Source organism: Hemitrygon akajei, chromosome 3, assembly GCF_048418815.1.
Source record: "Hemitrygon akajei chromosome 3, sHemAka1.3, whole genome shotgun sequence".
Lineage (NCBI taxonomy): Eukaryota > Metazoa > Chordata > Chondrichthyes > Myliobatiformes > Dasyatidae > Hemitrygon > Hemitrygon akajei.
Window position 1 is genome coordinate 197,200,314 of NC_133126.1, and position 20,166 is coordinate 197,220,479.

Genomic DNA, 20,166 nt, shown 5'->3' on the forward strand with positions numbered 1-20,166 from the left:
TATATGGAGACCCTTCATTAACTATGTCAAGGATTTGGACTTAACAGAAGATTAAAAGAGTATTACTTTCTGTAGACAATGCAGCTTCCCAAATTTGTAGAAAATTTGTATAATCTGTTTAATGATTTTTGAATTGTATTATAAATACCTGTTCAATTTTACACATTTTTATATATAGATTACCACTTGTTGAAATAGGAGAAGCATATTTTGTGTTATTTTTTGTGTGTGCTGTCTTGTTTGTTGCGTTAATACAGCAACTTCTGTGTTTTCTGAATAATATAAGTATAGGAAGATAAAAGCTGTATTTCATGGTATTAAAAGCAAATAAACATATTGTGGCAAAAAAGAATTGTCGGTGGATGGGAATAGAACTGAAATGATGGAGAAAAGGGAGGTTGGCTCACAAACAGAGGAAGTTTGGAGACAGTGCGAAAGAAAGGATAGGCAGGTGATAGAGATGGGACGCCCTCAGTCCGATGGTCTGAGAACTGTCTATTTTAATGCGAAGACTATCATGAATAAAGCAGATGAACTTAAAGCGTGGATTAGCACTTGGAGCTATGATGTTCTGTCCATTACAGAGACTTGGATGGTGCAGGGGCAGGAATGGCTACTTCAAGTGCCAGGTTTTAGATGTTTCAGAAAGGTTAGGCAGGGAGGAAAAAGAGGTGGGGGCGTGGCACTGTTGACCAGGGATTGTGTCACGGCTGCAGAAAAGGAAAAAGTCATGGAGGGATTGTCTACGGTGTCTCTGTGGGTGGGGATTAGGTATAGGAAGGGGTCAATAACTCTACTGGGTGTTTTTATAGACCACCCAATACTAACAGGGACATCGAGGAGCAGATAGGGAAACAGATTCTGGAAAGGAGTAATAATAACAGGGTTGTTGTGGTGGGAGATTTTAATTTCCCGAATATTGATTGGCATCTCTCCAGAATGAGGTGTTTGGATGGGGTGAAGTTTGTTAGGTGTGTTCAGAAAGGATTCTTGACACAATATGTAGATATGCCTACATGAGGAGAGGCTGTATTTGATCTGGTATTGGCAAATGAACCTGGTCAGGTGTCAGGTCTCTCAGTGGGAGAGCATTTTGGAAATAGTGATCACAATTCTCTTCCTTTACCATATAATTGGAGAGAGATAGGAACAGACAATGTAGGAAAACGTTTAATTGGAGTAAGGGGAACTATGAGGCTAGCAGGCAGGAAGGTGGAAGCATAAATCTGAAACAAATGTTCTCAGGGAAATGTACGGAAGAAATGTAGCAAATGTTCTGGGGTATTTGCGTGGAGTTCTGAGTAGATACGTTCCAAAGAGACATGGAAAGGAAGGTAGGGTACAAGATCCGTGGTGCACAAAGGTTGTTGCAAATCTAATCAAGAAGAAAAGAAGAGCATACGAAAGGTTCAAAAAACTAGGCAAGGATATGAATCTAGAATATTATAAGGCTAGCGGGAAGGAGCTTGAGAATTTAAATAGGAGAGCCAGAAGGGGCCATGAGAAGGCTTTGGCTGGCAGAATTAAGGAAAACCCCAAGGCATTCTACGAGTATGTGAAGAGCAAGAGGATAAGATTCAAGAGAATAGGACCAATCAAGTGTGACAATGGAAAAGTGTGCATGGAACCGGAGGAAATAGCGGAGGTGCTTAATGAATAGTTTGCTTCAGTATTCACTACAGAAAAGGATCTTGGCGATGGTAGCGATGAATTGCAGTGGACTGCAAATCTTGAGAATGTGCTGGAGCTTTTGGAAAGCATCAAGTTGGATAAGTCGCCGGGACCGGACGAGATGTACACCAGGCTACTGTGGGAAGGGAGGGAGGATATTGCAGAGCCTCTGACAATGATCTTTGCATCATCGATGAGGACGGGAGAGTTTCTGGAGAATTGGAGGGTTGCAGATGTTGTTCCCTTATTCACGAAGGGAGTAAGGATAGCCCAGGAAATTACAGGCCATTGAGTCTTACTTCAGTGGATGGTAAGTTGATGGAGATGGTCCTGAGAGGCAGGATTTATGAACATTTGGAGAGGTATAATATGGATTACGAATGGTCAGCATGGCTTTGTCAAAGGCAGGTCGTGCCTTACAAGCCTCACTGAATTTTTTGAGGATGTGACTAAGCACATGTGCATTTCATAAGGTACCCCATGCAAGGCTTATTGAAAAAGTAAGGAGGCATGGGATCCAAGGGAGCATTGCTTTGTGGATCCAGGACTGGATTGCCAACAGAAGGAAAAGAGTGGTTGTAGACGAGTCATATTCTGCATGGAGGCCGGTGACCAGTGGTATGCCTCACAGATCTGTTCTTACTCTTTGTGAATTTTATAGATGACCTGGATGAGAAAATGGAGGTATGGGTTAGTACATTTGCTGATGACACAAAGGTTAGGCGTGTTGTGGATTGTGTGGAGGTCTGTCAGAGGTTACAGCGGGACACTGATAGGATGCAAAACTGGTCTGAGAATTGGCAGATGGAGTTCAACCCAGATAAGTGTGAGGTGGTCAAATATGATGGCAGAATATAGTATTAATAGTAAGAATCTTGGCAGTGTGGAGGGTCAGAGGGATCTTGGGGTCCGAGTCCATAGGACTCTCAAAGCTGCTACGCAGGTTCACTCTGTGGTTAAGAAGGCATATGGTGCATTGGCATTCATCAATCGTGGGATTGAGTTTAAGAGCTGAGGGGTAATGTTGCAGCTATATAGGACCCTGATCAGACCCAACTTGGAGTGCTGTGCTCAGTTCCGGTCGCCTTACTATAGGAAGACCGTGGAAACCATAGAAAGTGTGAAGAGGAAATTTACAAGGATTTTGCCTGGATTGGAGAGCATGCCTTATGAAACCAGGTTGAGTGAACTCGACCTTTTCTCCTTGGAGCGACGGAGGATGAGAGGTGATTTGATAGAGGTGTACAAGATAATGAGAGGTATTGATCGTGTGGATAGCCAAAGGCTTTTGCCCAGGGCTGAAATGGTTAACACGAGAGGGCATAGTTTTAAGGTGCTTGGAAGTAGCTTCAGAGGAGGTGTCAGGGGTATTTTTTTTTTTACGCAGGGAGTGGTGAGTGTGTGGAATAGGCTGCCGGCGGCGGTGGTGGAGGCGGAAACGATAGGGTCGTTTAAGAGACTCCTGGACGGCTACATAGAGCTTAGAAAAATCGAGGGCTATGGGTAAAGCCTAGCTAGTTCTAAGGTAGGGACATGTTCGGCACAGCTTTGTGGGCCGAAGAGTCTGTATTGTGCTGTAGATTTTCTATGTTTCTATGTTTTTTGTCTTGTGTGATTCAGGATGCAATACGGAATTCCGATATCAAATGCTGGAACCTGGATTGATTCTTGTCTGCATTCTGTCGGTTTTTTGAGGGCAGAGACGCACTGTAACAGATTTTAATTTCAATTTCAGTCTCCCTATTGATGAAAAAAGTAAACTTACTTATTTTCTTTAGTTACTATTAAACATATAATTAATTTCAGTCGTTCATGATGGGACCAGGGGGCTAACGACTGAATTACATTTCAAATGTCAACTATTAGCTGTCCGAAACCTTCATGCTCTTGAGGTTTCTTCTAGTTTCTTTGGAAAATATTTACTGTCTCCGGGGAGTACAGATTTGCCTGCTTATTCTCTGTGAAATTCCTCACCTTTTAGCCAGATGTACCTACATCAATACATGAGACCCGCGAGTAACATGTCATCATCAGAGACTTGATACATTACAACTGTTGTCGCAGCTGCAAAGCGCTTTGAGACGTCTTCACATCTTCATTGAGACAATATAAATGCATGTTCTTCCCTCTGATCGTAACAGGTCTCTCCAACTGAGCAATGTCTCCGTATCTGCTTTTGCTGTTGCTCGCTGCTCCACCAGAAACGCATGGAATCCTCTGCAGGCGCCGAGCAAAAGTCAATTTGCCTGACTTGTTCAAGAATGGAGATATTATCATCGGTGGAATATTCCCAATGCATTTGGATCTGATTCACGACTTCCATTCATTTACCTTTTCCCCGAAAAACACTGTGTGCAAAAAGTGAGTTTACCTCCTGTAGCCTGGCAATTCTTTATCACTCCGTCTGGTAGAAATCGCTCTTACCCAGAGATTAGACCTTTTATTTCGAAAGCTATTCATCATTTGAAAATTTAACGTTCCGTTACCGTTGTCTAGTAGTGTTACTGATACAGCATGTTAAAATAGTGATTTTAACTTTGCTAATCAACGTAAAATAGTTACTGGTCACCAAAAGCTTCTTGTGTCTACATATGAATATCTGTTTGTTATTCAACACTTTGTTACTTTCCCTGTTATTCAAAAAGAAATGCAAAGAATGTGGTTTTAATAGAAAAGGAATGGTAGGTATCTTTCTCCGTTGAAAAACACGTTCAGAATTGTTTATTCCGGCTAGCGATAAGTTCCTTGATTTTGTGGCTACTTCTTCGAGGCAGCGAGAAATGTGCACCTGGCGGGGATGGTAGCTTCCAAGGTACGTTGATAAATTATGTACCACAACGCACGATTTGGAATTCCATAGATCAAAGCGGACATTCGGTCATGTGTCTAAGGCACGTTATTTAGCATGGTCGGTTCTGCACTAGTTTATGATTATCCACTGTGATGCGATACGCTGTACTTTTGGTTATTTCATTAGAGATCTTGGGTATGCTTTGAAAGAGGTATAATCAGTGAAGGCGGAAAAGACGGTGATTGATCGAATATGGAGTTTTGACATTAAAATAAATGACTAACTGCTGGAGGAACTCGGCGGGTAAGGCTAAATATGTGGTTAAAAATGAACGGTCGACGCTTCGGGCCTTTCATTGGAACTGTATCCTGCCTGACGCATTGAGTTCCTCCAATAGCTCTAATTCATTTTTTAAAATAAGTAACATCGTGGCATAGGGGAGGATTTCATGAATTCTTCGCTGAAATCTAAAGTGGTATTTAACAACTCATGCAGCATCTATACATGGGAATAGACAGTAAAGGGTCTGGGCCTAAATCCCTCAATCCGGATTGAAAACCAAATGAGCCAAAATACGATGATGGCGAGAGGATGGGGGTGGTAGGAGGATCGAGCACCAGCTGATAGGTGACAAGTGAAACTAGATGAGAAAGAAGATGGGTGCGTGAGGAAAGGAGATGAAGTAAGTAGAGAAAATACCCAAGAGGTGAGCTCCCTTATGGTGGCTACTTTATCGAGGCAGCTAGAAATGTGCACATGACGGGGATGGTAGCTTCCATGGTACGTTGAACTGTATCCTCAACACGTTGCACTATTGTGCGGTCTAGTGTAGAGATTTTGCCATACCTCGTCACACTGCATCCTGATAGAATACCTTTTACGATGTATTGATAAACTTGTTAAGTGGCAAAGGCGAATTGACAGATCGTGCCAGTTTCTCAATGGAGATTACATTGGTATTTTGCCTTCCTATTTAATTGCCAAACGGACAACCAGTATCATTTTCCCTGAATAGAAATATATAGTACTATGTCGCATATGTTAAGGTAAGTGAAGGGAATATGTTCAAAGTGGAGATACGAGTGTTATTGTGTACAGAGTGTGGTGTGTGCTGAATGCGCTGCCAAGGGTTATAGTGGGGGCATATACTGTACGATATAGACGCTTGGGACTCTTAGTTAGGCACAGGAATGTGCTGAGAATTAGGTTCGATTTTGACATTTTTAAAAACTTGGATAGGTATATGGACAGGGAAGGAATGGAGGGTTATGGGCTGAGTGCAGGTAAGTGGGACTAGGTAAGAGTAAGCGTTCGGCACGGACTAGAAAGGCCGAGATGGCCTGTTTCCGTGCTGTAATTGTTATATGGTTGTATGGTTATATGGATGTGGACATTGTATAGGTGGAAGGGGTTGCTTTAGTGAGGCATGGAATTAGCACAACTGTTCTGTGAACTGAGCTGAGCTGTTCTCTGTTCTATGTGTATTGCAATTACTAAAAAATACCAAGTACATTTATATTATGATACGCCTTGATGAAGGGTCTCAGATTGAAACGCTGACTATTTATTCTTTTCCACAGATGCTGACTGACCTGGTGAGGTCCTCTGGTATATTGTGTGTGTTACTCAGGATTTCCAACATTCGTAGAATTTCTTGAGTTTTCTATAAAGATTTATTGGTGCTTGTCCACCAACAATTTAAAATGCCATAATTTGTGTCCCAATCATCTGCAGCTAGTGTTGCCAGAATATAACATTCTCAGGGATGTTTCCGATCATTCGCTGTCAATAAACTGGCTTTTACAGGGCTACCACAGAAATTCCCATCACGTAAGCGCACTTAGTCCTTGTTACACAAATACAAGAGGTTCTGCAGATTTTGGGAATCTTGAACTACACACTCAAAGTACTGAAGGAACTCGGCGGCTGAGGCGGCATCTATGGACGCTCTTCATCAAAACTCGAAAGATCACTGCTCTCCGAACCTGCGACTTGTGAAATACTGCCCCCTTCCTTTCCAGTCCTGGCAAAAGGTCTCGGTCCAAAGCGTCAAGTGTTCATTTCCCTTCGTAAAAACGCCAGCATTTTGTGTCTGTTGCTTTATCCTCGCTACTTGTTAAGTCCGCCGCGTCCTAGTAAGAATGTGGCTCCATTCGAACCCTCTCCTGGAAGGTCCGTAGAATCCTGTTTACTGCAAGATGAATTTGCTTTTTTTTTAGCTGGTGAAGGTACAAACAATCAGTGTGTCTCCGGAGCAGAGGTCCGTTCTATGAACACTCTTTATCGACAACAAGAGAAGTGTTACATTTTAACTCTTTCAAGATTCAATATTCGAGATTGTTTTTTATGTCATTTCCGGAAAACATTAGTAATCTGAAGACTTTTATTACTTCATCTTACATTTATCCCACAGTTTTTGGTTTGCAAGCTTCCAACGGGTGCAAACGATGATTTTTGCCATTGAAGAAATAAACCAGAATAAGAATCTACTCCCGGGGATAACACTCGGGTATCAGATCCATGATGACTGTTCGAACCCCACGGTCGCCTCGAAGGCAGCGCTCGCTTTGGTCAACGGAGAAGATGAATCAATTGAATTCCCTCAATGTCGAGGTTCCTCCAACGTCGCTGCCATTGTTGGCTGCGAAATATCTACAAATTCCATTGTTACCGCCAGGGCAATCGGTTACTTCGGGATTCCGCTGGTAATGTATCAAATATGTTTCTGCATTTTTACATTGAAACAACGATCTCCTTATTAGCAGCAATACAAACATACGCTCCCATATCGGGTCTGAATTGAAATATCTTAACTTAGCATACAGGCAGAATAAATATATATATGTGTGTGTGTATATATATATATATATATATACATATATAGCTTGAGATTTTACCACATGAAATATGCCAGAAAGTGTTGATGCACCATTCATAGTAATAAACAGTAGAAATGTTAACTTATCCTCTGTAACTTCTCCCTGTAGTTAAACATAGAACATTGAGCAGTCAAGCCCCGGAGCATTCCATTCAACCGATGTATTGTGCCGGAATAACTAAACTATCATTTAAATAACTAGCTAACTAAACTAGTCCCTTTTGTCTACAAAATATCAATGCCCGGCCGTTCTCTGCCCATTCAAGTACTCGGCTAAGACACTCTTAAACGTCTCTATCGTATTTACTGTCTTCGCCGCATCAGACAGCCCATTCCAGGCAACGAGCAATCTGTGAAAAAAATGCCCGGCACATTTCCATTGACCTTTCCCATCTCTCACTTTAAATGTCTGCATTTAAACACGAGGAGAAAAAAAAACCCACTGCTGTGTACTCTGTCTATGACTCTCATAATCCTATACATTTCTGTTAGGATTGCCCTCATGCTCCAGCGCTCCAGGAAAAATAACCCAAGTTTCCCAAAAGCTCCTTAAAGCATATCCCATCTAACACAGGCAGCAACATGGTAATCGTGGCCTGCACCTCCTCCAAAGTCACGACATCGTTCCTATAATTGAACGAACAAAATTGACAGTAGTAATCCCGATGTAGATAACTGGAGCTTTATTACAAGAGTAATAAATAAGTAGCGACATGCCAGTAACGTGTGTGTTCTTCATGTTGCACATTCATGTACCACCGTGTACAATCATGAGAAGATTCACAAGGAAACGCTCGACATATATATAGTCTAAAGCCGGACACAAATATTCATCTATTGACCTCCTTCTCAACAGGTTAGTTACTACTCCACCTGCTCCTGTCTCGGCGATAAAACAGAATACCCCACGTTTTTTAGAACTATCCCCAGTGATCAGTACCAGTCCAAACTCATTGCTGAACTGGTGAGAACCTTTGGCTGGACTTGGATTGGAACTATTAGAAGTAACACCGATTACGGTAATTTTGGAATGCAAGGATTTGTGGAACATGTGGAAAAGTTTGGGGTTTGCATTGCCTACTCCGAGTCATTTTACAGGACTGATCCACCAGAGAAAATCAGCAGAATTGTCCAGGTGATTAAACAGGCGTCTACTAAAGTGGTAGTGGCCTTTGTTAACGTTGGTGATATGCGAGTTTTATTGAACGAAATTTTGCGTCAAAATGTCACCGGTATACAGTGGATTGGAAGTGAGGCGTGGGTGACAGCAGATCTTCTCCTCCCAGAAGAAAGAGTAACTTATCTCGCAGGTACAATCGGTCCAACCACCCGCAGGACAGAGATAGATGATCTCAGAGATTATCTTCATAAAGTCCATCCTTCTAAGTTTCCTGGCAATATTTTGGTGACGGAGTTTTGGGAAAATTTATTCACCTGCTCTTTTACCAGAGACAATGGGACAAGCCCGGGGAATTCCACGGGTCAAGTTCGGAAATGCACAGGGAAGGAGCAGATGGATGGGATAGAAAATGCCTACATTCCCGAAACAATGGACGGGAGTTCATACCACGTGTATACAGCCGTCTACTCCATCGCTCACGCACTCCACAATCTGTTAACCTGTGTAGAAGGCACCGGACCGTTTGCGAATAACACCTGCGCGCATATAGAAAATTTTGAGCCGTGGCAGGTAGGCATACAATTCCTTTGTTGAAGCAAGCACCTCATTGAGAAAGCCATTAGGTATGAATACATTTTGAAGCATATATTGTGTTTTATTTTCATTTGCGGGTATTCAACCACTGCCCTTTATATTTTAGCAAAATATTCCCTTTGTGATGGTCAGATATTAATTCACAGAAAATGATTTCCAATGTTTCGAACTCCAATTTGTTCATCAGTGAGGAATAGTGCAACTAATGTACAGAGATGCAATCTCCACCAACCATAGTGTAATTCACGCTTAGATAATTTACAGAGGGTATTGGTGTAAAGATGAATGTTAGCAAGGTCACTGGTTGAACGGTCCTGATTTCTGTATAGCAGCTTCCTGTGAATTTTATTACTCTTTATTGGGTAATGCTAAGGGCCATCTAACAGACGGTACATTGAGCAGGGCTGTACTCTTGCGATTTTGCAGTGATTTCCAAGCCTAGAGCAAGAGCATGAATTTCTATGTAGATCTACACCGGACAACTTCTTATTCAGTGTTCATGTTTGTGGATCTAAGACAACTATGCTATTCCTTAAATATTTTCCACCCTCCTCGGCAGTCTCAAATATACATCTCTTCTGTACGTGGTACTTACTATGCAACACATTTCAATCATGTGCGTTTACGGCATATTTGAATGTCTTTATTTAAATGAACGGAATCCACACCTCGATTAAAGAATAGCCGTCCTTGCTTCCTTACCTACCCTCTCCACACTACCACCCCCCCCCCCCCCGAACCCCACGCCCAGTTACTGCACTACCTCCGCACGGTGAATTTCACAGCGAAGACTGGGGAAGCCGTATATTTCGATGAAAATGGAGACCCAGTGCCAAGATATGAATTCGTGAACTTACAAAGGAATTTCAAGGGAAGTGTCGACATCGTATATGTTGGATCTTATGATGGCTCGGCCCCGCCAGGGCGTAAACTAATGATGAATGTCCGAGAGATCATGTGGAGCACGACCGGAAATATGGTAGGGCCTTCTTCTACCTTCCATTTACGCAGTCGAAGTGGAAAGTAGTTGCATTTCTGGGATGTGGGCGATATAGTAGAAACAGATATTGTTGATAATACCCTAGCGCAATGTAATATAAAGTGCAGTCTCGATAGCTTGGTCTGTTTTCTTAGAGTTTAAAAGAACGAGACATTCTGATGAAGAGTACTGATGAAGGGTCTCGCCCCAAAAAGTCCATAAAACAAAGGAGCAGTAGTCGGCCATTAGGCCCAAGAGCTGATCTGTTCTCCAATTTAGTTCCACTACCCCGCCTTCTCACCATAACCTTTGATGCCCTGGCTACTCAGCTACTATCAATCTCTGCCATAAAAATACCTTTTGACTTGGCCTCCACGGCTGCTCGTGGCAGCAAATTCCACAGATTCACCACCGTCTGGCTAAAAATATTTTTTCACATCTCTGTTCTAAATGGGCGCCCTTCAATCCTTAATTCATGCCGTCTCGTACGAGACTCCCCCACCACGGGAAGCAACTTTGCCACATCCACGCTGTCCATGCCTTTAATATTCGAAATGTTTCTATGAGGTCTCCCCTCATTCTTCTAAACTCCAAGGAGTACAGTCCAAGAGCGGTCAAACATTCCTCATATGTTAACCCTCTCATTCCCGGAATCATTCTAGTGAATCTTCTCTGAACCCTCTCCAACGTCAGCACATCCTTTCTTAAATAAGGAGCCCAAAACTGCACACAGTACTCCAAGTGAGGTCTTACCAGTGCCTTATAGAGCCTCAAAATCACATCTCTGCTCCTATACTCTATTCCTCTAGAAATGAATGCCTACATTCTTCTTCTTCACCACCGACTCAACCTGGAGGTTAACCTTAAGGGTGTCCTGCACGAGGACTCCCAAGTTCCGTTGCATCTCAGAACTTTGAATTTTCTCCCCAATTAAATAATAGTCTGCCCGTTTATTTCTTCTACCAAAGTGCAAGACCATACACTTTCCAACATTTTATTTCATTTGCCACTTCTTTGCCCATTCCCCCGATCTATCCAAGTCTCCCTGCAGACTCGCTGTTTCCTCAGCACTACCGGCCCCTCCATCTATCTTTGCATCATCAGCAAATATAGCCACAAATGCATCTATCCCATATACAAATCGTTGATATACAACGTAAAAAGAAGCGGCCCCAACACGGACCCTTGTGGAACACCACTGGTAACCGGCAGCCAACCAGAATCGGATCCCTTTATTCCCACTCTCTGTTTCCTGCCAATCATCCAACGCTCTATTCACGTATGTAACTTTCCCGTAATTCCATGGGCTCTTATGTTGTTTAGCAGCCTCATGTGCGGCACTTTGTCAAAGGCCTTCTGAAAATCCAAATACACAACATCCACTGCATCTCCCTTGTCTAGCCTACTTGTAATTTCCTCAAAAAATTGCAATAGGTTTGTCAAGTAGGATTTTCCTTTAAGGAAACCATGCTAAGTTCGTCCTATTTTGTCATATACCTCTCGGTACTCCGTAACCTCATCCTTGACAATCGACTCCAACAACTTCCCAACCACTGATATCAAGCTAACAGGTCTATAATTTCCTTTTTGCTTCCTTACCGCCTTCTTAAATAGCGGAGTGACATTTGCAATCATCCAGTCCTCCGGAACCATGCCAGAATCTATTGACTTTTGAAAGATCATTGCTAATGCCTCTGCAATCTCCACAGCTACTTCTTTCAGAACACGAGGGTGCATTCATCCTGTCCGGGAGATTTATCTACCCTTAGACTATTCAGCTTCCTGAGTACTTTCTCTATCGTAATTGTGACAGTGCACACTTCTCTTCCCTGACACCCTCGAGTGTCCGGTATACTGCTGCTGTCTTCCTCAGTGAAGACTGATGCAAAATGCTTGTTCAGTTCCTCCGCCATCTCCTTATCTCCCATTACAATTTTTCCACATCATTTTCTATCGGTCGTCTATCTACTCTTGCCTGTCTTTTACTCTTTATATGCTTGAAAAAGTTTTTAGTATCCTCTTTGATATTATTTGCTAGCTTTCTTTCATAGTTCATCTTTTCCCTCTTAATGACCTTCTTAGTTTCCTTTTGTAAGCTTTTATAAACTTCTCAATCCTCTGTCTTCCCACTAATTCTTCCTTCCTTGTATGCCCTCTCCTTTGCTTTTACTTTGGCTTTGACTGCTCTTGTCAGCCACGGTTGAATCCTTTTTCCATTCGAAAATTTATTTTTCTTTTGGAATATATTTGTCTTGCACCTCCTCACTTCTTGCATAAACTCCAGCCACTGCTGCTCTGCCCTCCTGCCTGCTAGAGTCCCTTTCCAGACAACTTTGGCCAGTGCTGTCTCATGCCACTGTAATTTCCTTTACTCCACTGAAATACCGACACATCAGATTTCGGCTTCTCTCTCTCAAATTCCTCAGTGAACTCAATCATGTTATGATCACTGTCACCTAAGGGTTCCTGCATCTCAATCTCTCTAATCACCTCTGGTTCATTACACAGCACCCAATCCAGTACAGCCGATCCCCTAGTTGTCTCAACAACAAGCTGTTCTAAAAAGCCATCTCGTAGACATTCTACAAATTCACTCTCTTGAGATCCAGTGCGGACCTGATTTTCCCAATCCACATGTATGTTAAAATCCCCCACAATTATCATTACACTGCCCTTCTGGGAAGCCTTTTTAATTTTCGTACTGCACTAGCAAACCTTCCCGCAAGGAAGTTAGTCACCTTCCATTTCAGTGTAAACAGTTCCTTTTTGTACTGGTCACATCCTTCCCAGAAGAGAGCCCAATGATCCAAAAATATGAAGTCACCCTCGTGCACCAACTCTTTAGTTATGTGTTAAAGTGTATATTCTTCCTACTTATATTCATATTCATCTGATATATTTATTGACTTGCAACATGGAGTAGCCCTTCCGGCCTTGCAATCCCCTAATTTAATCCCAGTCTAATCACGGGACAATTTTGAATAGCCAATTAACCTACCAACCCGTACGGCTTTGGAGCACCCAGAGTAAAACCATCGTGTTTCTGGTCTCACCAGAGCGCAGCATGGGGAGCAAGCTTGAGATTACAACCAAAGAGGCCCTTTCCTGTAACTCAGCACCAAGCTTCCTCAACACAGTTTGCAGGAACTCGTCACCCTTCCTACCCATATTATGCGTACCGACGTGGACTTCTCTGCTTCCCACATAAGAATGTTCTGGACTAGTTCCGTGATCACCTTGACTTTGGTACCTGGGAAGCAACAACCATTTGGAAATCTTCTTCTGGTCCACAAAACCACTTGTCTGTTCCCTTATACCAATGGATGGATCCCTTATCACTACAACTCGCCACTTCACCCCAGGCCCAACCCCCTCCCTTCGAAGACTCAATGCCAGAGATCTGAACGCCGTGGTTTCCCTCTGCTTGGTCATCCACGCCCCCTGAACACCTAATACGATAACCGGTTGTCGGGTGCGCTGCAATTGTTGGCTATCCCCATTCCATATCTTGTCCGTCGCCCAGTTACCTGTGACCTGCAACTTGGTGTAACTACCTCCCCGTAAAACCTGGCAATCAACGCCTCTTTTTCTGGAATGATCCAGAATTCGGGTATAAACCTCTGCATAGAATTGGAATGTAGTTTACAGTCTCCATTTCTAATATGGACACCTTCCATGGGAGATTTTAGCACTGATTTCAAACTCTAGAATTCATCTTCTCTGATATGAGTCAAAACACCCCTGTTTCTCCAGTTCTGCCATGTAGTTATTTTAGCAACTCCCGCTTGTGGCTTCACATCCGTCGCGTATAATATTGCCCAGATTTAAATTAGTTCAACGTTCATTGGACATTTTAATTTTCTTTTATTTAACGAGATCCATTTCATCTTTTCTCTGCTGTTTTGCATGTTTCATGCGTGCATTTGCACATCCAACGGATACTATCAGGATGTTTTCTCTTATTTCAGATCCCACGAGCAATTTGCTCAGAGCCCTGTCTTCCGGGAGCACGAAAAGTCAGTCGGAAAGGGCAGCCGATATGTTGTTTTGACTGTGCAGAGTGCGCCGATGGTGAGTTCAGCAACGCCACTGGTAAGTGGTGAGACGAATAGCAATGTCGTTCAATTCGGCAGTTCTGTGCTCACACACATTTTCATGTGGAATTATTATTTTTCCAGATTCCACAGATTGCATCAAGTGTCCATCGGAATACTGGTCCAATCAGGCAAAAACGCAATGTGTTCTGAAGAAGGTTGAGTTTCTTTCCTTCGGAGAAGTTCTAGGGTTTGTATTAGTGACGCTTTCTCTAGTGGGAGTGATTTTTACACTGGCCACCGCCGCCATTTTCTACCGACACCGAGAAACACCTATAGTCAGAGCGAACAACTCCGAACTCAGTTTCCTGCTCCTCTTCGCCCTCCTGCTTTGTTTCATTTGCTCGCTCGCCTTCATTGGAGAACCATCCAGCTTGTCTTGTATGTTGCGCCGCACGTCTTTCGGAGTTGTTTTCGTTCTCTGTATTTCATGTATTTTGAGCAAAACCATCCTTGTAGTAGTTGCCTTTAAAGCAACCCTTCCCAACAGTAGTGTGATGAACTGGTTCGGACCCGGGCAGCAACGCTTGGGCGTCTTCATCCTTACTTTTTTGCAAGGTTTAGTTTGTGTTGTCTGGCTATGCGTGTCACCTCCCTATCCCCTGAAAAATATGAGACTTTACAGAGACATCATTATTATGGAATGTGACGCTGGCTCATTGATCGCCTTTTACATTGTCTCTGCCTATATTGCTCTGTTGTCTATTGTGTGTTTAGTGCTTGCATTCCTTGCCCGGAAACTTCCGGACAGCTTCAACGACGCCAAATACATCACCTTCAGCATGCTAATCTTTTGCGCTGTTTGGATAACATTTATTCCAGCCTATGTGAGCTCTCCGGGAAAGTACACTGTGGCTGTAGAAGTGTTCGCTATTTGGGCATCGAGCTTCGGTCTGCTCGTCTGTATTTTTGCACCGAAATGTTACATTATCTTACTGAAACCTGATAGTAATACAAAGAAACATATGATGGCGAAAGGGACTTCTCTGTAGCTACCAACTGCCCTTCGTATCATTGTTGCATTAGTGTGTGTAATCCGCGGTTATTATCATCGTTATTTATTCAGAAATGTAGCAGGGTAATAGGCCCTTCTAGTCAAACTAGAAGGAACTAGCTCAATTGCACCCATTTGACCATTAACCCACTACCCCGCAAGTCATTGGAATGAGGGAGGAAATCGGATCACGGTAGAACGTACAAAGTCCTTACAGATAGTGGTGGAATTGAACCCGCTCGCTGCTTCTGTCAGAGCGTTGCGCTAACCACTGCACTACCGTTCCGTCCACAAAATGTAGTGATTGTACGTAGCTTTGATTTTTTACACACACACACACACACACACAGATAGATAATATTCTGAGAAATAAACCATTTAAATCTTCTGTAAATTGTTTATATTGGATTGTGCGCAATTTTAACACAGAAGTGGACCAAGAACTAAATTTGACATCGGATTTACAAACATGATTACTTCATGATTTACTTTTACGGGTTGAAACATTTTCACCGCCGGTAGTGATTTCAAATTTACACAATTAGACTGTCAGTTACAATGGAACTTTGGAAAATTAAACATTGCTTCGTTCTAATTCAACAACGACTGAGTCATGGAGAGAATTCTTAACAGGTCTCTGTTTTAAAAAGTTTAAATTTTACAGCTACTCAAAAAAATATCTGTGCGGAGGGAAGTTTATAATGAACGAGCCGTTGCACTGGGGCAGTTCCACTTACTCGGCCTCAACAATCTTTGTCCTATGGTCCGCAAAATCGTCACGTCTGGAGACTTCCTCGGCTACAGTTTATAACCTTGATGCCTTCTGTGCCTTACCATGCCCTCCGCTCACCACGAAGTTCTGCTGCACCGTTTTCTTGGCCGTTTTATCCTGCAGTACATCTCATCCGCCCAGTCCACTGGAACCGGCTTCGCATGCTGGGGTAGGCATATCCTTATCTCACTGGAGTTGAAGATTCCCGGCTATCCATCTGGGTTTTAGCTCGCCTGTCGAAGCGCTGTACCAGGGTGTGGCCACTGTCGCATGCAGTTACTTGAAACCACAAGTGAGAGCTGGGTGCCAGGTAGGCATCAAACTTGGACGAGTTGCCCTTGGGGGAGCACTACAAACCCGCCACCAGAGGCGCTACCGCTCCCCGACACCCAATATACCAGTTAATGCAATATATTTGATCTTAAATACATTGGAATGCTAATATCGGAGTACAAAGTTCAACTTTCAAAGTTAAAGTTCAAGGTAGATCTGTTATCAAAATAAATACAACCTTGAAATTCGTCCTCGTAGAGATAACCACAAAAACAAATAAATCAATAGAACCTATTTAAAAAGACCGTCAAACACCTAATATGCGAAAAAAAGAAAACAATAACAAGTAAATGAAAAAGCTTATGAAGAAAAGCAATTGCATCACAATCAGGACTTAGTACTGTAATTGCGATGGTGCTGTGGTGGGCATCAGTCTGAATATTGACGTCCCAAGGACCTAGTGGTTTAAACCCCAGAGATCTGCATTTGATGGCTTTAGAGTCGGTGAATCCTTTGGCTACAATCATGTAGATTCGTGTAGGTAGCAAGTGTGACTACGATATTTAATAAACGTTCGAAAGAAAATACGAAAAACTATAGGTCTCTTTGTTTGTCGCAAAGCGTTGGGCAAATGCCAGAAATCTATAATAAGATACCGAGAAAATAATAACGTGTTTGGACAGATTACTCATGGAGAGTAATCATGAACGGCTAATCGGCTATTCTTCTAGGTTGTTCTAGAGCACCAGAAATTACGTCGAGAACGTTGTGATTAGTTTGTAGTGGCATTTTATAGTCTACTTAGTAATCCATACATTGTGGTATGACTCTATAGTGCTGTTAAAATCAATTGGGACGACGATGCTTACAGTATTAAATAGTTCAATGAAAGCATGTGATCTATCGTGATTTATTACGTGGGGGATACCAGTCCGAATTAGAATAAGAATCAGGTTTAATATCATTGGATTATGTCGTGAAATTTGCTGTTTTGCAGCAGCAGTACACTGCAATACATATTAATAAAAAGCTGTAACTTACAGTAAGAAATGTATAATTACAAAATGAATTAAATAATACACAAAAGGAGAAAAACACAGTGAGATCGTGTTCATCGAATCATTGTTCAATGCGAAATCTGATGGTGCAGGGGAAGAAACTCTTTCTGAAGCTTTGAATGGCTGTCTCCGTGGTCCTGTACTTCGTCCTTAATGGCAGCAATGAGACGAGGGCATGTCCTAGGGTGATGCGGGTTCTTAATAATGAATGCTACCTTCTGGAGGCATCACCTTTTAAAGGTATCACTGATGCTAGGGAGGGTAGTGCCATAATGAACTGTTCACAATTTTCTGCAGCCTGTAGCTTGTTTAGATCCATTGCAGTAGCCCTTCCATACTAGATGATGATGATGATGATGCAACCAGTTGAACGGTGATGCAATAACGTAATGGGGACTTGTCAGAGCATATGTAAATAAGGATAAGATTTTCCACTGATGGAGATAGCTATATTTTCGGACTGAATGTGTGAGTGATAACTAGGCCCGTTAACTCATCGGGGTGATTGATAACTTCATGGCCTAAGGTAGAAGAAGAGGAGTTATTAACTTCAAACTTTCTGCATTATCACTCAAAGAGTTATCCTGCATGTGCATGTAACGAGAGCTGTATAACTCATCTCTTTTAACCTTAGGCCACGAACTTATGAATCACCCATCTGTGGACACTTTCTGGAGTTACAAGATCCGTATGCTCCAAGGCCGCTGGACTAAGTGCATAAATGTAGGAGGGGACTATGTTCAAAAATATGTGTGCTAGGTTTTCTAAAATTGACTCCTTCTGCCTTAGGCCACGATCCTATCAATCACCCCTCGTACCTCCCATCATTCAATACACCTTCCATCATCCTTAGCTCCAAAACCGATATCGCTAACTCGATCATCCTAGCTTCATAACACTTGCACACTAATTCAGGCTGCAGCCTTATCAATCTCCTCTGCACCTTCTCTAAAACTTCCACGACCTTCCTATAAAGAGTCGAACTGAACACAATATTCCAAGTTCTGTCTAGCTTTAGTTTTATAGTGCTGCAACATTACCTTGTTGGTGAGAAAGAATGAGAGTTCACAAATCCGTGAATTCCAATGTATCGTGGACCGTGAAAGCAGACAGTTAATTGCCTTTAAGGAATTAAAGGCCGAGCCCGAAACGTTGGCTACTCTTTTCTCACGGATGCTGCCTGACCTGCTGAGTTCTTCCAGCGTAGTGTGCGTATTCTTTGATCCACAGTATCTGCAGTTGTATTTTTGTGAGTTAATTGCCTTTGTTCTTAAGCATGATTGGGGATGGAGGCTGCCATTTTCTGAAGACATTCTGTTCTCTATTTTGTGAGCTTGAAGTGCTTGGCTTGATCAATGTTTTAAAGAAGACGTAATGATGCTCCAGGTAAGTTGATCAACTAAGTAACATTTCCAAATAAGAAGTTACTATGTGAGATCTTTTCTTGGTTGGATATAACATGCAGGCTTGAAAATGTTAGGGCTGTTGTTTGCCTGGAGTAATTTGAGCTGGTTGCGGATTGAGAATAAATAACCATAAATTATCGACAGTCCTTACTGGAAAGAGAGCAATAAATGGATACTGGCTTGAAGGTATTAAAGGTCAGACACATGGTTTATGACCAATGGCACTCTAATGCGATTTTTGAATTGATAAGGAATGGATTTAAAAGTGGTTGCTTCGAGTGTGCTGGCAGCGGTAACATCAAGAACAACTATTGCAGATACAAGCGTGAGCAACCCTACGTGGAGCATGTGCCGGGGGAATTGGGACTAAGAGGAACGCCCGGCCAGCGGAGACCCCTTTGGCCGTGTAATGTGTTTGCTTTTCTTTGACTATTCAAGAAGGTGAGGGAAACTCTCTGGGTGTGAACACAATGGGCTCAATGCATGAATTCACGTACTCGTTAGTCTAAACAATAAACGTCCTTATCGGTAAATACAGAATCTCTCTGTGCCTCAATGATGATTATTACAAAGGGTGATTCTCATAATAGAATTGGCGTCCATGTCGTGGGCTCGAGGTTAAATGCCTGTTGAGTCAGCAAGAGACTCGATCCGGACTATGTGGGTGAGAAACAGAAAGAGCTGAGGAATGGGTAGCTAGTTGGTACTGACCTGGGATGAAGAATTCACAGAATTCTGCAAGTCTGAAAGACTTGGATTGTTTTGATTAAACATAAGAACATAAGGAATAGGAACAGAAGTAGGCCATCTGGCCCGTCAAGCCTGCTCCGCCATTCAAGAAGATCATGGCTGATCTGGCCATGGACTCATCTCTACCCACCTGCTTTTTCCCCATTACCCTTAATTCCCCTATTATGCAAAAATCTTTCCAACCTTATCTTAAATTCATTTACTGAGGTAGCCTCCACTGATTCATTGGGCAGAGAATTCCACTGATTCACCGCTATCAGGAAAAAGCCGTTCCTCCTCATCACCCTACTCCCTCGAACCTTGTGGCTATGTCCATGAGTTTTAGTATCGCCTACCAGTGGAAACAGATTTCCTGCCTCTATCTTATCTATCCCTTTCATAATTTAATATGTTTCTATAAGATCTCCTCTAATTCTTCTGAATTTCAGCGCCTACAGTGCCAGCCGACTCAATCTCTCCTCATAGTCTAAATGCGTCATCTCTGGAATCAACCTGCTGAACTACCTCTGCGCCGCCTCCAAAGCCAGTGTATCCTTCCTTAAATAAAGAGACTAGAACTGCACGCAGTACATCAGGTGCAGCCTCACCAGTACTCTGTGCAGCTGCAGCACAACCTCCCTGCTCTTAAATTCAATCTCTCTAGCAATGAAGGCCAACCTTCCATCTGCCTTCTCGATAGCCTGCTGCACCTGCAAACCAACCTTTTGTGATTCATGCAAAATCACTCCCAAGTCCCTCTGCACAGCAGCATGCTGCAATTTTTTACCATTTAAATAATAATCTGCT

At 42.6% G+C, this 20,166-nt stretch overlaps 1 protein-coding gene across 1 annotated transcript; it reads left to right on the plus strand.

The window, feature by feature from the left end:
* Window positions 1-6,909: 6,909 nt before the first annotated feature.
* LOC140724666 (extracellular calcium-sensing receptor-like) lies at window positions 6,910-15,119 on the plus strand. The gene is made up of 5 exons (XM_073039091.1): window positions 6,910-7,167; window positions 8,197-9,030; window positions 9,806-10,033; window positions 14,002-14,125; window positions 14,212-15,119. Exons 1-5 carry the CDS (start codon window positions 6,910-6,912, stop codon window positions 15,117-15,119), a joined length of 2,352 nt encoding a protein of 783 aa, XP_072895192.1.
* The last annotated feature ends 5,047 nt before the right edge of the window (window positions 15,120-20,166 follow it).

Coding starts and splice junctions, on each gene's coding strand:
- LOC140724666 (XM_073039091.1), top strand. CDS start 6,910: ATGATTTTTGCCATTGAAGAAATAAACCAGAATAAGAATCTACTCCCG. Junction 9,031..9,805: donor AAAATTTTGAGCCGTGGCAG/GTAGGCATACAA, acceptor CCCCACGCCCAG/TTACTGCACTACCTCCGCAC. Junction 14,126..14,211: donor TGAGTTCAGCAACGCCACTG/GTAAGTGGTGAG, acceptor TTATTTTTCCAG/ATTCCACAGATTGCATCAAG.